At 34.4% G+C, this 17037-nt stretch overlaps 1 protein-coding gene across 3 annotated transcripts in view; it reads left to right on the top strand.

The window, feature by feature from the left end:
• The window catches only part of myo1ea (myosin IEa), an 88916-nt gene that overhangs the window by 28359 nt on the left and 43520 nt on the right, over positions 1-17037 (top strand). For all 3 annotated transcript variants that reach the window (XM_677757.11, XM_005168927.6, XM_005168926.6), the window contains exons 2-4: positions 1036-1179; positions 5562-5651; positions 7306-7400. In XM_677757.11, coding sequence (XP_682849.5) covers positions 1036-1179; positions 5562-5651; positions 7306-7400 — 329 coding nt within the window. The remainder of the gene's footprint in view (positions 1-1035; positions 1180-5561; positions 5652-7305; positions 7401-17037) is intronic.

The following is a 17037-nucleotide window of genomic DNA, read 5'->3' as shown; positions in this document are numbered from 1 at the left end:
TTGAAGTGAATTCCACATCACACAAGTACTCTTACTCTTACTCTGTACTATTAAACCCATACATTTCAATAACTTGTGCTGCGCAAAGGCAGTTTGTTGCTCAAAATAGCTGAGTATTCTGCTCTGTATGGCATGAACTGCACATGCTCAACAGAAATACAAAGTCTGCTCAAAAAGCAATCAAACATTTTGAATGTCCTGTACGGCATGTTGCAATTTCAGTTCATCCTTGTAATGGCCAATATGATATAGTATGATATTAGCTAAAGTATCACAATATCATTCAGAATCTGCTGGTAACATTTCAAACCAACTGGTTCACTGACCTTGTCTGCTGTATTATTTTAGTATTTTTAACTGATAAAATATTTTTATAGCAGTTTAAGTAAATACTTAAAATTATTTAAAGAACTTGCCTCAGTTTTTAATTTAATATTTGTATTATTTGTATATCATTTTATTTATTTCAGCTATAATTCAGTTACTGAAAACATATTTAAAATTAAATTTTAGGTAACAATTACAACACTGCGTAGTTGTAAAAAAGATTTTGTGATTTTGTTAGAGCATTTTTTAGGATGTCCATAGTCTATAGATCCATAGTTTATAGGCAAAATAGTCTTGTTTGTATACAACATGGCTTACCACCACTAATATACAGAGCTACATTATCAGCCCGAACTCATACTATTAGTTGACAGGAAAAAAAATTGCCTTGTTGAGCTTTTTAAACAAACAAAGCAATGTTTTGAAAGCTGAACAGAGCAGCCATGTTTGCACACTTCTAGAAAGCTAACCTGTGAATGTAACGCCTTACCTACAGATGTCTCTGTATATGAAATTTGGAATAAGTAAATGTGTTTCAACCAATGTTAAAAGCATGACAACAGCCTTTTTAAAGAGAAACCTATTTGTGTTGTGTACAGTATTGTCTTCTGATAGACTAATACAATTTCTGCCATTTAGCTGCCACACAATGGCGATGGGTGTGTGTACTGTCTAACGAGAGTTTCTTGTTTGTATTTGCTTTCACAGGGGAGCCGGGGACACTACCGGTACCACTGGCAAAGCCACAATGTCAAGCAGAGTGGTGTGGATGATATGGTGCTGCTCTCCAAGATCAATGAAGATGCCATTGTGGAAAACCTCAAGAAAAGATACATGGATGACTACATTTTTGTATCCTTTATATTGCTGTAAATATGTCACATAAATGAGAATTCTGTTAATAACTACTCACCTTCCTGTTGTTCTAACCCTAAGACCTTCATTTATCTTCGGAGCTCGATTAAATCCGAGAGCTTCCTAATCCTCCATAGAAAGAAACAGTCCTGAGAAGTTCAGAAAAATAAATAAAAGCATTGTTAAAACATTACATGTGGTTCAACTTAAATCATACAATTCTTTACTCCTGTATCTCCTCTTCCTTGTCAGGTCATCAGGGTGTGCGATTACTATGGGCAGTAAGATGTATGGCCATTAGAGCCATTAGCACAGCATGCAAGCATCATATTGCTCATAATAAATGTGCACCCAGATCTGATACAGAAGACATTGGTGAACAAAAATTTGTGTGATTACAATTGAAGTCGCAAAGGAATGTTTTGACAATATTTTTGGTTCTTTTTCTGGGCTTTAAACGTCTCTTCACCATTGCTGTCTATGGAGGATGAGCGAGCTCTTACATTACATCTAAGATATCTTAAGTTTGTGAAGATGAACAAAGGTCTCAGGGGATTGGATCAATTGAGGGTGAGTAATTAACTACAGAATTTTCAGTTTTGTGTTAAATACCCTTTTAAATCCTTTAATCTCTAAAATGATTATACTGATATCTCAACCTGTAGGGCCCTGTAAAGACTGTAAAATACAAATTGGCCAACAATTCTGTCACATTCTCTTCAATCTAATATAGAATTCTGATGCATTTTCTTGAAGACGTACAGTATGAGTGCATATAATATTTACAAATAAAATGGTCAAAATGCTGGTGAAGTAACTGTGAGTAGCTGTGGAGACGTTTAAGTCCTCAAACAGTAAAATCACTTTGTAATAATAATAATAATTCCTCAAATTAAATAGCACTCAAAGCGCTTTATACATTTTTGGTGGGACTCTCCTCATCCACCACCAGTGTGCAGCATCCACCTGGATGGCATTCATATTGCGCCAGACCTCACCGTGTGTGGTACACCAACTGATTGGTGGAGAGGAGCCAGTGATGACGCCAATTTGATATGGGGATGCAGGGGCATTGCTAGACATAAAGCTCTACGGGGGCACGGCCCCCCTTAAAAATATATAATATATAATATTTATATATTAAATATATATTTATATATTTATGTATTTCAACACAAATTTTTTGATTATAAAAAAAAAGTATTATTGTTATTGAACAATTATTATTATACATAAATAACAGAAATTAATCCAAAATGTTACTGGGAAAACACTGTAAAGACACAACTGGAGTGATGCAAAGATCATTTTAGAAATCTGTTGCATGAATGTTAATTTAATTTTAATGAAATTCTATAGACAATTTTATAGAATACAAAAATATGTTTGTAGAATTATCTGTTGTCTTAGACTTGACACATGGCAGAAAATTAGATGTAATATGTCTTACCTCTCTGACTCATCATCCCTGGCGTACCGCCACCTCCGCATAAAAGGCTGTTACGTCGATTTCACAACTCATGAGCGGTGAGTGAGCAGAAAGTACTTTTTTTTGGCGTGCATGTTCACAACCGGGACTCTCACCGGGAGAAGAACAGCGCGTCAGGGTCCTGCAGAAGCAGTGCATGAGGCGCGCAGGTATAGTTTTCTGCGCACATACAGAGATGCGTCAGTTTGCCTTTTGATTAAACTAAATTGCTTTCACCAGCGTTGGTTCGATTGTACATAGAGAATAACGTCTTTATCCTGGGATTACCACTCTTAATAAATACACTTGCATATAAAGTAAATCATATCTCAAAGCATTTACTGGAGTACTGGCGATTTTTACTGGGGCATGTGCCCCAGTAAATTGGGTCTAGCGACACTCCTGTAGGGATGGTTAGGAAGCCATGATAGATAGAGGCCAGGGCAAACCCCTACTCTTTTTCAAGGACATACTGGGATGTTTAATGACCACGGAGAGTTTCATCCGAAAGACGACGCTCACTGAGCAGTATAGAGTCCCTATCAATATACAGGGGCAGTTATCCCATGTGGTCTCCTATACAGATACTGAGCAGGCACAGCTCTGCTTAGCTTGGGCGATCATGTGAGAGTTGCAGAGAGCTAGTTGCCAGCTATGTGATTGTGTAGAACCAACCCCTCCACACTAAAAAAATTTGGGTTCCACACAATTACTTCATGTTGTCCCAACACAAATCGATTAAGATTTTACAACACAACAACACAAAAGAATCACAATGTTGTGTTTTGTTTACAGTGTTTTGTTTACTTATTTTAAATAAGTAGTTTAAACAAGCAGCAGAAGTCTTTTTTTTGAGTGCATTGAGAGACAAAGCACATACAGACTTCTTTTTGTGGTTTATATTGATAAGCTTAAACCAATGTTTGAATATTGTCCTGCATTACTTTTGATTTATTCATTCAAAATTGATAAGATTCCTTGACCTGCCTCTTTTCACCGTGAATTCCATTTTCATGACTGCGTTCCGTGATTCCGTCAGCGCTTTCACGGAAATCATAAAATCCTAAATCTGATATGAAACTGACCCTAAATGGAGAGGTTTTCTAGCAGATGGATGTTTTCCTGCGGCTCGCTAAAAAACTGTTCTTGGAGTCCATCCACTAGAGTTTAGATTAGATCTCGATTGGGTTTATTTTGACCAAAGCTCCACGAAACATTTACCAATGACAAAAGTTGTTCTTAAAACTCCACAGTACAACTTCCAAATCCACCCTGCTCTATTTTCCCACAGTAGCGGCAACTGTTTCTGATAAAAGCAGCGTGTGCGATGCTGAGTGTTGAAGGCAGCCAAAGAACGCTGCTTTAATACTTTTCTATATGAACCCAATGTACTTGGCAGAGTTTAGGTTTAATTCAGCACACATCACTTGTACTAAACATGACCCTCTTAATGAAAACCTCAGCAGCAGTTTATTTCTATTTTTTGTCCTTATTGGGTTTATGGTGTCTTAGCAATCTCTGAACATTTTGGTCCAGAATGAGTCCTGCGATTGTGGTCAGAAAATAGCAACAACACCAAAGTGTTCCAGTCAGCAGCATATGGAACTGAGGTCACTGCGCGCCAGCCTCAATACTTCCTTTATTTGCTGTGAGCAACTTAGAGCCAGGCGGCCAAAAGTGCTCCAATCACTCACTGCCTGCTGTTCCCTTCCCACTGCATTTAGAGGAGAGCAACAGAGACTTAATGAGGCTCTGACCCAATAACCAAAATCCTCACTGCTGCCACTTATAACTCTTTACTGATGTCACCGATCCATTATTCACACTCAGGCCATTTGTCATCAGCCGATCCAGCCAAAGTTTTATGAATGTCCTCTGAGTATGAACGACCACATCGAGTTAAATAGCCCATGAGGTTTTTCTCAGTTGTGAATGCTTGCTAAACCTCTAATAGCATTCAGAAAGAGTTTTCCATCAAATCGTTTCACACATATTTTGTATAGAAATAAGTAAAGGGATAGTTTAACCACAAAAAATGAAAAGCATTTACTTGCATTTATGAATTTATTTTTTTGGTAAAACATAAAATAAGATATTTTCATGAGTATTTCAACAGTTTTTGTCCACACAAAGAAAGTCATTTTAGCCTACATTTAAAGACATAGTTCATCTAAAATTTTTATTCTTCCATAATTTACTCACCCTTGACTTGTTTCAAACCAGTTTGAGTTTTATTGTTCTGTTGAACACAAAAGAAGATATTTTGACAAATGCTGAAAACCTGCATCCATTGACATCCATAGAACATATCTCATCAACACTTGATAAAAATTGTGGAACACCACCATTATTTTTATAAACACACACATACATAGTTAACGTTTAAATTTGCAAATAATATAAATATACATACAATGTTATAGTGATGTACTGTACAATTATGTCAAATTGTATATTTTATTCTCTATTTACTTCTTTTTTTATTAATTTATTATGTGTTTTTGTCTTGTTCTGTTGCTTTGTTGCACTGTGGAAACGTCTGTCACGAAAACAAACTCCTCATGTAAACACATCTGGCAATAAAGCTCTTTCTGATTCTGATTCATAGTAGGAAAAACAAATACGAAGTCAAAGGATGCAGGTTTCCAACATTTTTCAAAATATCTTCTTTTGTATCTTTTATATCTGTATGTTTTCTTTTGCTTTTTTGGAACAATCAAAGTGTGAGTAAATGATAGAAAAAAAAATTATTTTGGGTGAAATGTCCATGTAACTCCATTTGAAAGACAAATAAAAATGAATATAGGAAGGATATTAGGGAGACTCAATAATGGCACACTTTTAACTTCGAAGGTAATCTGCCCTTTTAATGTCTTCAACAACTGTTTAAGTCTTTAACTTTTACCTGCAGACATACATTGGTCCTGTACTCATCTCAGTAAACCCTTTCAAACAAATGCCGTACTTTGGGGAGAAAGAAATAGAGATGTACCAAGGCGCAGTAAGTAGTACTTTATGGTTTCCTGAACAACACAGTTCAGCTTCAGAATAGTTCATAATATTGTGGTTGAATGTTATTGCTAACCAGAACTATTAAAAAATTATATTTATTAAAATAAATATAAATATAGTATGCCTGTGCTAAGCAATGGAAAACATTGTGAAAAACAAATATTCGACTTCATATATACAGTGTAAAAAATGATATGAATAAAGTCAAGTTTTTTTATGCTACATTAACTTATTTATTTTAATAAGTTAATCAGCTTTGATGTAACATTTTTGTCAGTTTGATGGAAGTAAGTTATGACGACTAGAAAAGTTCATTTGATTCAACAAAAGATTTAGGCAGCCAGAATTTTTTACAGTGCAGTGACAATTCAATTAAATGTGTTCATTTTAAGCAAATATTATCAGAAATAAAAGTTTATTGTTCTCAATAAAATAAAGTTCTATAAATCAGAGTATCTTGAAAGGGTTACCATACACTTCTGTGTGATGTTTAACAGTTATTTTGCAAGATATTAGTATTCAGCTTAAAGTGCAAAAGTCAATTAGGCAAGTTAGGTAGATTAGGAAATTAGGACAATTTTGATTTGTTCTGTAATCAGTTGAAAAACATATATAGTCAAGCCTGAAATGATTTATAACCATGACAAATTTTGACTTTAAATTACTTATATACAACCAGCAAGTTTATATTTATTTATTTATTTATTTTGACCGGAAATAAGACAATGCACAAAAGGCATCATTGTGGAAAAAATATATAATATTAATAATAATAATAATATTTCTCACCTTTTGTTCACATTTGAACAAAAAACTTTAAGTCTGAGTTTGCCAGGGGTATGAATAATTTCGTGCTTGACTGTATATATTTCTTTAGGAGGCTAATAATCTTGACCTTAGCAGTTTTTATTTATTTATTTATTTAATTTTTTAAATTCCAGCAAAGCAAATAAAGAAATAAGACTTCAATAAGACTGAAGAAATAATATAATAGTAAATACTGTGAAAAATGTCATTGCTCTGTTAAACATCACTTGAAAATAAAATAAAAGATTTGTATAAATGCACACTGTGTACTGAACTTGAATCTGGTTTTACAGTACTTAAATTGGATGTAGACAAAACTCAGTTTCCGTTTTCCTGGAGTGTTATGTGACTTTGATTCACCAATTAGATGCTTTTCATACTAAACTTAATGATCTATATCGAAACTGTCCTCATAAAGTTTTTTATGCAGTTTGATACCTAGAGGATTCTGTAAACAGTAATTGCTCCAGTAATGATTTTAATAGAAGCAGTTTTACTTTTTTTCAAGGCATGTAGGTGGGGTGTAAATGCTTTTAACAGCTGCATTCTTAATCAGGAAAATAGCTGCACAGACCTGCCTTACCTATTGGAGCCATCTGGCTTCATCGGCACAGCACAGCATGTACAGCTCTAGTGTTCACCAAGCTTGGCCAGGGGTCTTGGCTCCACATCAAGCTCCTGGTTTCCTGTCAATAATAATTAGCTTGTGTGTCCTGCGACAGTTAACTACTGAATGTGTTTTGACTATGCAACACAGTGGACTATTTATACATTTGAGCTCAAGACTTCCCAAATAAGAACATTGATAGTGAATTGAATCTCTCTGTATTTCTCAGGCTCAGTATGAGAACCCTCCTCATATCTACGCTCTTGCTGATAACATGTATAGAAACATGATGATTGATCGTGAGAATCAGTGTGTGATTATCAGGTAAGAGAACTTTCATCTCTGAGTATCAATGTTAATTTCACAGGACTATCATGAGAATTGTATTGTCAAGCATATGATTTTTTTAAAATAGAATACTTAATAATTCATATGTTTAGATCATTTTTAATAAAATTACTTTAGATAATTTTTTATTAATTTATCAAAATATTTGAATTAACAATAGATAAAAAAGTTGACAATAATGAATTAATAATAATAGTAATATTACTACTACTACTGCTACTACTACTACTACTACTACTACTACTAATAATAATAATAATAATAATAATTAATGATATTAATAATAATAATAAATATTATTATTATTATTTGTATTATTATTATTATTACTATTATTAATGAAAATAATAATAATAACAATTATTATTATTATTATTATTATTATTATTATTATTATTATTATTAATATTATTATTACATTGTTAAAAAATGCTGGGTTACACACAATTAATTCCAACCCAAGCTCATTCTGGAAACGTAGCCCCGCGGACATTTCTGGAGACCACGATTTACGTGGCCGGAGGTACGTATGGCTGCGTTTAGTTTTTTTTGAGTAAACGCTGCGGGGCGGTGTGACGCCGCTCCGCTCCTCCTCTTCGCGCTCGCCGGCTGAAGGCTCGCCTCTGAGTGGAGGGCTTTCTCGCTGCTACCAGTTTGTCCGCTTAGCTCGCAGCGTTTCGTTGGCGGAGCGGAGGCCCGGAGGAGGAGGAGCCGGCCACGGGGACGACTGGGATCGAGTCCGGGAAGAGCGGTTCCAGAAATCAGGTAAGATAAAAAAACAGAATCCAAAAAATAAGGGCGAGAACGCAGCAAGATCCGAAAATGCAGTCGAAATCAAAGACGAGGGCTTTTGCTTTTTTTTTTCTGGACGGCTTTAGCAAACCGTCGCTTGGGTTTAGGGAAGGAGGAGGAGGAGGAAGAGGAGGGCGGCCGGGTCGGCCGATTGGCTCCCGAGAGGTGCCAATCTCCCGAGAGGCGCTCGAGACACGAAAAAGCGCACAGCGGCCTCTCGCGGATCCTCGAAAACAAAAACTGCTCGAATACGTACCTCCCGGGACGTATTTCGCGGTCTACAGAAACATCCGTGGGGCCACGTTTCCACAATGAGCCCGGGTTGATTAATGCATATTGTCCACACACAATTAAAATAAATTTATTATTAATGAATTAAAATATTTTTATTATTAATAATAATAATGTTATGATTGTTATTATTATTATTAATATTTGTTATTACTTTGATAAAAAAATGCTGGGTTCCACACAATTAATTCATGTTGTCAATCAAGAATTGTGTTGTTCGAACTAATTTTAAATAATTAGTTTAAACAAGAAGAAAAATATTTTGTATCTGTGTATAATGATAACTATTATACTACTATTATATTACTATTATTAGTACTATTAATAATAATCAATACAATGATAACAACAACAATAATAATAATAATGATAAGGATGAGGATAACGACAACACCAACAATATTAAGAATAATTAAAATTATAATGTTGATAATGTTGATGTTTATAGTAATCATCAGTAAATTATTGTAAAAAGCAGTTTTCGAAGTCAAAATGATTTTTTATTATATTATTATTTGTTGGCGTGTCTTTGGTTGTGTAACATTTTACTGCTTGGAATATCTTTCATTATGTACAGGTCAGAGTGATTGATTAAATGTTATTCTTTTATATCATTATTTGTGTTACAATGTGAAATTGGCTGGACTACATTATTATATATAATTTTATCAACAATTCATTCTGTTTATGTGTGACAAGTAAAGGGTGTGTAACATATGGTTAGGTACGGTATGACATCAATGCAGACAATATAATGGGAGAGTCTCTGAGCTGTCAGAGTGAATAGATCATCATTGCTGTTTTGGTTCTACTAATAAAGGTGTACAGTTAAATTGCAGTTCAACCGAAGAGATTCAACAAGCTCAACAGGCTCAGCAGTTGCCTTTGAACGTGCGCATTGCACTGACTCATAATCTAGGAGTATATCTTTTACCCGTTTGATGATAAAACAATAGACAAAGTCATTTTATATCCTTTGGTCTTTTTTTGTATCAAATTCTCCAGGATGTAGGGGACACAAAGCACAACAGCTTTTGTAACCTGTGCTTCCTGCATGAGTGCAGGAAATGCACTTGCATGGCCTTTAGAGAGGCCATAGGCTACTGTAAACGGAGGAAGGCTCACTGAACAATCAGCTGTGTTGTAGGTGTAAAGAGAGTTCTTCTTTTGTCTGACAATTCTGACTCTTCTCCTCAATAATGGAAGATATGAATGCAGAATTCCACCCTTTTTGTTACAATTTTGAGTTGACACACTCGCAATTCTGATTTTACATCTCAGAACTCAGAATTTACATATTGCAGTTCTATATTTATATAGAATATTGCAGTCTATATTTCACAATTCTTAGCTTGTCTCTTGAAATTGTGCATTTTTTTACTCTGAATTTCTTTTATTTATTGCAGTTGTGAGTTTTTAACAATTACAAATTTACATATCATACTTCTCACTTTACACCTTGAAATTTTGACACTAAATCTTGTAAACTGACTTTAAATCTAACATTTCTGACTATGCATGTCAATTCTAAATAAAACTCTCGGTTTCACAAACAAGGTTTAAGGCTAGTCAAGTTTAAATTGCATGTTTGAGCTGTCTCTACTCTGTCTTAAAATACATCAGTGTCATTTTTTTTCTAAAGGTGCCTATCAGTAATGTATTTTTCTAAGGCCATTTTTATAAATTTGGCTTAAATAGCCTAATTTAACTAAGGCCTAGTGCTGGCTTAATCCAAGCCCTGTTCGTGCAACTGGGCCTATATCTCACAATTCTTTGCTTGTTTTTTTAAATGATTTATTTTTACTCTAAAATTTAATTTCCTTTGTTAAAATTGGAAGTTTATAATGCAATTCTGACTTTACATCTTGCAATTCTGACACTGCATTACCCAATTCAGACTTTATGACTTACAGTTCTGAGTTTACATCTCACAATTCTGACTTTACATTTTGAAATTCTGACACTAAATCTCGTAAATTTTACTCCACATTTCCATTCTGACTTTACATCTCAATTCTGACTTTACATCTCACATTTCTGACTTTACATCTCACAATTCTGACTTTTCATTTATTTTATTTATTGCAATTGTGAGTTCAATCAATTCTGAATTTACATCTTGTAATTCCTAGCTTATATCTTTAAATTATGCATTAATTTACTCTGAATTGCACTTTTATTTTTTGCAGTTGTGAGCTTAAAAACTCAAAATAACTTGAAAGGTACAAACTCACAGTTTTGATAAGAAAAGTTAGATATACAAACTTGCAATTGCAATTCTGGAAAGGAAACAAGCTCCCATGTTTTGAAGCAACCAGAAAGCTAAACATGTCTCAGCAATAGTGGGAGTCAGTAAGAGAAAACACACTTTTTAATTGGGAAACATGATCACTGGTGTCACTGGTGTTTTCCAAGGAAACACTTTAACGTATACTAGTGTAATGTATGCACACAACTGTAAATAAGCTATTCATTTTTGCATTTAGAGTTATAGATTTTGTGATTCTTTAGTCCTTTAGTAGTTTTACATTTTAGTAGTTTAGTAGTTTTACATTGCTGTTCATTTGAGCTTTCTGACATGTCAGTCTCTGAGGCTCAACCGGTGATGTAAATTAAAATTATCCCAGAAATTAAGAAATCAATAATTACTCACCTTCATGTTGTTCCAATCCCCTGAGACCTTTGTCCACAAATTAGGAGATTTTTTTATGAAATCTGAGAGCTCTCTCATTCTCCATAGGCAGTTGCAGTCCTGAGATGTTTAAAGAACCGAAAATTAACCAAAAGTGTAGTTCAAAGTGTTCTTGATTCATTTTATGGACTTTAAACGTCTCAGGACCATTGCTTTCTATTAAAATTGAAAGAGCTCTCAGATTTCATCTAAAATTTCTTGTTTTGTAATGAAGATCATAGGAGAATGACATTAGTAGGGTGAGTAGATAATTAGAGAATTTTTATTTTTGGATGAGTTAATCCTTGTAAATGTCTAGCAGGGAAAGGACTAATTTGTCAAGACACTGCCAAACAGCCTTTTTTCTCTTACATTTATTTCTGCTAGTGCTGCAGTCTTAAAATAAAGTTAGGGAAATTTAGCCCACCCCAGTTTAAGAAAACACTTCATTTCTGTCTATGTAAATGTTACGTCTGTAAATTTACCCCTCCATTCTGTAGCATTGTGGCATATGGGTAAACATAGCGAAGTTGGGGAGGTTGCAGAGCGTGAGATTTTCACTGCTGAGTTTGGGATCTTTAACTCAGGTCTCACAGTCACCTGTGGGCCTGATGATGCCTGTGGCGCTTGCTTCATTGTAAATGTCTTCAGTTTCAGCGTTTTTCTCACCGGTTTGTTTGTGTAGCAAGAAAGCTGCTTCCAGCACAGTCAGACCACATAAAGAGACTGGAAGTGGAATTGTGATGACCCAGATTAGTAAACAAAACCTTCCACGAAATTGCTGCCCATGCATCCTGTGGTCAAGCTGTATTCTGGTAAGCGCAGGCGCAGGTTTTTTCAAGACCATTTGGGGTCAAAGATAATCCTTTCTCATTCTTTTAATGTTAAAAAGTTGCAGATTTGTCTGTTTTTTTTTTTAGAAGAAATGAATTATGCTTAACCGTGTTTGATTTATTTGATTAGAAACACCAAGCAGAATTTGAGAAATGTATTACGAGATAATATTAGAAACTTATTGAAATTTAAATAAAAAATAATTCTTCTAGACCTGAAACATGACATTTCTTCTCGATTTAGTTACAATTTATAGTGCTGTGTTTGAGTAAAATATTATTTTTGATTTATTTTTTAAACTGCTGTTGATATTTCTTCAATAGAAAATAAAAATGTTGTCCACTAGTGCATATTTGTGTTTAAAAGAACAAAAAGTTCACAATTTTACACCAATTACTTTTTAACTTTATTAGAAGAAATCAGTATTTGGTGGAAAAATCCAGATTTTCAGTAACAATAAATAAAAACATTTGTTATTCTGACCAATTGTCATGTTTTAAAAAGCTCTATTTGAATATAAAATATCTAATTGACCTAGAAAGTTTCAAATTCTAGTGTATATTGCCAAATTGGAGGACTTTTGGGGTCTTTTTGTTAGAATGCTGTCATCTTCGTTGTGTTTAGTGACATAATGGTATGATCTGCATTGTTTAGTGAAACAATGAGGAAGGATGTGGCAGAATCTTTTGTATTAAAACAGTCTCTCTGTGCTGCAACAGAGGAAACCATTGACCGACCGAATTAGGTTGGCATGTGCTAAAGGACAGAATAAACAGACATTACGCTGAGATCAGTAACACACTTCATCATCTTGTTATTATGGCAAACCTTGTGGTCTGTACAGCATGATATACAAAAGCGTGTGTGTGTGTGTGTGTGTGTGTGTGTGCGCGTGTGTGTGTGTGTGTGACCCAGTGCTGTATTTGCTGAGCTGATGTTTGTACTGCTGAATAACTCTCATGACTCGTCACTTACTGAATGAAACTGAATGGCTCGTTCTCTTTTTTTCTCCGTCTTTCTTTCCCTATTTGTGTTTCTGTCTTTCTTTTTTTCACTTCTTTCATTCTCTCTGCCCATTTTTGGTTAGTAAACATACGCAGGAAGTTAAAAATGTTCATTACAGCATCCAAATTACAAATTCCCCCAAAGACGTTTAAAAAATAGCCATGCACAATTAATCTAAGTGGACTGAGCAAACAGTGTACAATAAGAGTGTGTTTCCCAGAGCTTTCGTCGCCTGTAGACGAGCGGGACATTTCCCTTAAGGTGGAGAGCTTATAAACTTGTGAGACAAAGGAATGAAAACCACATGGCAGACCAAATCTCTTGGAGCAGACTTGGGAAGAGTTTTCGGCATGTATTTCGAGGTTCTCACGATAGGATGAGGTGAAATGAAAGGTGTGTAGTACTGGCGCTGTGTGATGTAATGGACTTCTTACCGCTTCCCCAGGACTTCTTTTAACGCGCCACAGTTGTGCCTTCTCAAAATGGCATTACTGACATGGGAAGAAGAAGAAATATTGAAAAATAAACCAGCTTCTTCTGTCATCGGCCGCCAAACCACATGCATCTCAATGCGTACGGCTCTGCCAAAGGCAAAGGGCAGGAGGAAGGATGCAAGTAAAACAAGAGTAAAGCAACTGAAGGAAAAGAATTGGAGCCAGTGCTACTAAACAGGATTAATGAATGACATTTTCATGTGGTTTAGTTATAGATGTAGACATGTGCACAATGTAAAAAAGGCTGGGTTCCACACAATCCCTTCATTTCGTTCCAATGCAAATCGATTAAGTTCGCTTAATGGTTTTTACAAATGTAAGTTAATTGAACATAATATAATTAAGTTGTCTAAAAACAATCAAAAATTGTATAATTTTAACTCATTTTAAATATGTTGTTTGAACTACCTGACAAAAGTCTTGACGCCGATCCAAGTTAGGAACAAAAAATAATAACTTGACTTCTAGTTGATCATTTGGTATCAGAAGTGGCTTATATGAAAGACAAAGGCCTCTAGATTATGCTTATTTTAACAAAATAAAATATGGCTATAAGCGCTATCCTGATGAAGAATTTGCCCTCTCCTGTGGTTTGTAATGTAATGGGCAGCACAAATGTCTTGATACCTCGCACTGTTGATGTTGCCATCCACTCTCGCAGATCTCTCACATGCCTCCATATTGAATGTAACCCCAAATCATGATTTCTTCTTCACCAAACTTGACTGATTTCTGTGAGAATCTTGGGTCCACGTGGGTTCCAGTAGGTCTTCTGGAGTATTTGTAATGATTGGGATGCAGTTCAACAGATGATTCATCAGGAAAATCTACCCTCTGACACTTTTTCAACTAGAAGTCATGTTATTATTTGTTGCTTTTACACCTGATTGACGACAAGACTTTTGTCAGGTAGTGTAGGTGTACATTTACAAACCTGTTCAAATTAATTAAATAAGGTTGTGAAAAAAAAGTTACAAATGATTTCATTTAATGATTTTGCTGTCCTTTTGTTTTCAACATTGATAATAATATGAAATGTATCTTGTGCACCAGATCGAAATCACCAGATCGAAGTTTTCAGTAGTTTATAGAATACGCTGGAAAAATGCTGGGTTCCACACAAACGATTTGTGTTGATACAAGGAGTAACTTTAACGTATTAGTTTTAACAAATTTAAATGGATTGAATATAAAGTTAACCTAAAAAACTGAAGAATTATATATATTTCAGCTAAATTTAAATAAATAGTTTGAACAAATAGCAAATGTCATTTGAGCTTTTGAGTGTAAAATACTTAAAACATGTATCTACCCTGTTAATATTTATGCCTGTACCTCTTAATCCATAGAACTAATAACTTTGAATTAGTATTTCCAGAGCTGCATGTTTGATTAATTGTGTGTATACTTGTAAAACAACACACATGACATGACTTCAACATTAATATACGCGTATGTTCTCATAGGGAAATGAATGGCTAAACAAATATGGAGTTCTGTGTTGCTCATTCTGTATTCGTTCAAATATTATGTAAATAAGTCTGGGCTTCTATTAGTTGGCAACACAACGCAGACTAAAGCTCACTGTGGAGTATTATAAAACACATTAAGTTAATTAAAGGAATTCCCCTCTCACCAACACTATTCTACTTGATCTGTATTAACCGAGGATAAGAATCTCCTAAACCCTCTCTGACCCTCTTAAAAGCTTGCTGAGCAGATTTTAGTATTGTGCTCGGGGCACACAAGGCACTGATTTTGCTTGTTAACACACTCCTGTGCTGATTTTTTAAACTGTGGTAAATGGAAACATTTGTTTGGTTTTTAATATTGTCATAAAAATTGATTGCTGAAGCGTTAAATGCATTTGGGAACTAATTTTGTTGTCACAACTCAATCGTAAAAGCCTAATTTATGTATTATAAAAATAATAGCTATGCTTTTACCGTTTAAATATTTGTATCTTATGCTTCGTTCATTCATCTTCCTTTGGCTTAGACCCTTATTTTTTAGGGGTCGTCACAGTGGATTAAACCACCAACTATTTCAGCATATGTTTATGCAGCGGATGCCCTTCCAGCCTCAACCCATTACTGGGAAACACCTACACACTCTCGCATTCACATACACATACATACACTATGGAAAATTTTGTTTATCCAACTCACCTATACTGCATGTCTTTGGATTGTGAGGGAAACTGGAGCACCAGGAGAAAACCCACACTAACAAGGACTCAAACCAGAAACCTTCTTGCTGTGAGGCAACAGTGCAAACCACTGAGGCACCATGATGCCCCTACTTTATGCTTTTATAACAATAAATGTTTTCTCCTTTAGTAAGGCAAGGTTGCATTCATTTAGTCACCTCTAAAAAATAAATGTACTCAGTATTTATTCACCCTCAAGTGAATACAAACCTTTATAGATAGTTCTTTTCTTTTTCCTTTTTTTATATTATTCTTTCTTTTTTCCCTTAAAATACTGTACTGTTTATGTTCTACTCATTGCTGTGTATACAACTCACTCTGAATTGTTTTTTTTAAACAGAAGATATATTTAAGAATGTTGGTATGCAATAGCTGTTGACTGCCATTTAATTTTTTTATTTTTTTTTATGCTTGGAAATCAATGGCTACAAAATTCTTTAAAATATGTTATTTTTTGTTAAGGTTTGCAACAAATGGAGGGTGAACTAATCATAGTTTTCATATTCAATATTTTTGGGTGAACTGTCCCTATAAATCGTTGCTGGAGGGCCGCAGCTCTGTACAGTTTAGTTCCAACCCTAATTAAAGACACCTGACCAAACTAATTAAGTCCTTCAGGCTTGTTTGAAACCTACAGTTAAGTGTGTTAGAGCAGGGTTGGAACTAAACTATGCAGGGCTACGGACCTCCAGTTTGACACCCCTGCTAGAAAATGTTCTTTTATTTTCAGTAAAAAGCAAACAATCAAACAAAATATTGTCATTATTTTGTTACAAGTTAATAAATGATTGTTTAAAAAACATTGATTATGCAAAATGTTTTGCAAATTAAATTATTCATTTATTTTTAAATAAATTTAAACCTATATAATAATTATTATAATTTATTGGTCACTCTTTACAATAAGGTTTGATTATATGTTAGTTAATGTATTTACTAACATTAACTAATAATGAGCAATGCTTGCACAGCATTTATTAATCCTAGTTCAGCATTTACTAAAGCATACATGAAAACCAAATTCATACTTGGTATCACTAGTCAATGCACAGTGAGGTAAGATGGATTAGCAATGTAACAACTGTATTTTCATTAATTAATGTTAGCAAAAATATACAAATACTTTGATAAATGTATTGTTCATTGTTTGTTCATGTTACACTCTTAAAAATAGCATATTTTTCAAACAACTTATTCAAATTGAGCTGAAAATTCATAATTGCTTTTTGATGAATCCACTTATATTTGTAAAAACAATAAAGTTAACTTAATCTATTTGTGTTTGGACAACATGAATCAATTGTGTGGAAGCCTGCA

This window comes from Danio rerio, chromosome 7, assembly GCF_049306965.1.
Source record: "Danio rerio strain Tuebingen ecotype United States chromosome 7, GRCz12tu, whole genome shotgun sequence".
Lineage (NCBI taxonomy): Eukaryota > Metazoa > Chordata > Actinopteri > Cypriniformes > Danionidae > Danio > Danio rerio.
Note: the sequence above shows the minus strand (reverse complement) of the source record. Positions and strands in the feature narration are given on the sequence as shown.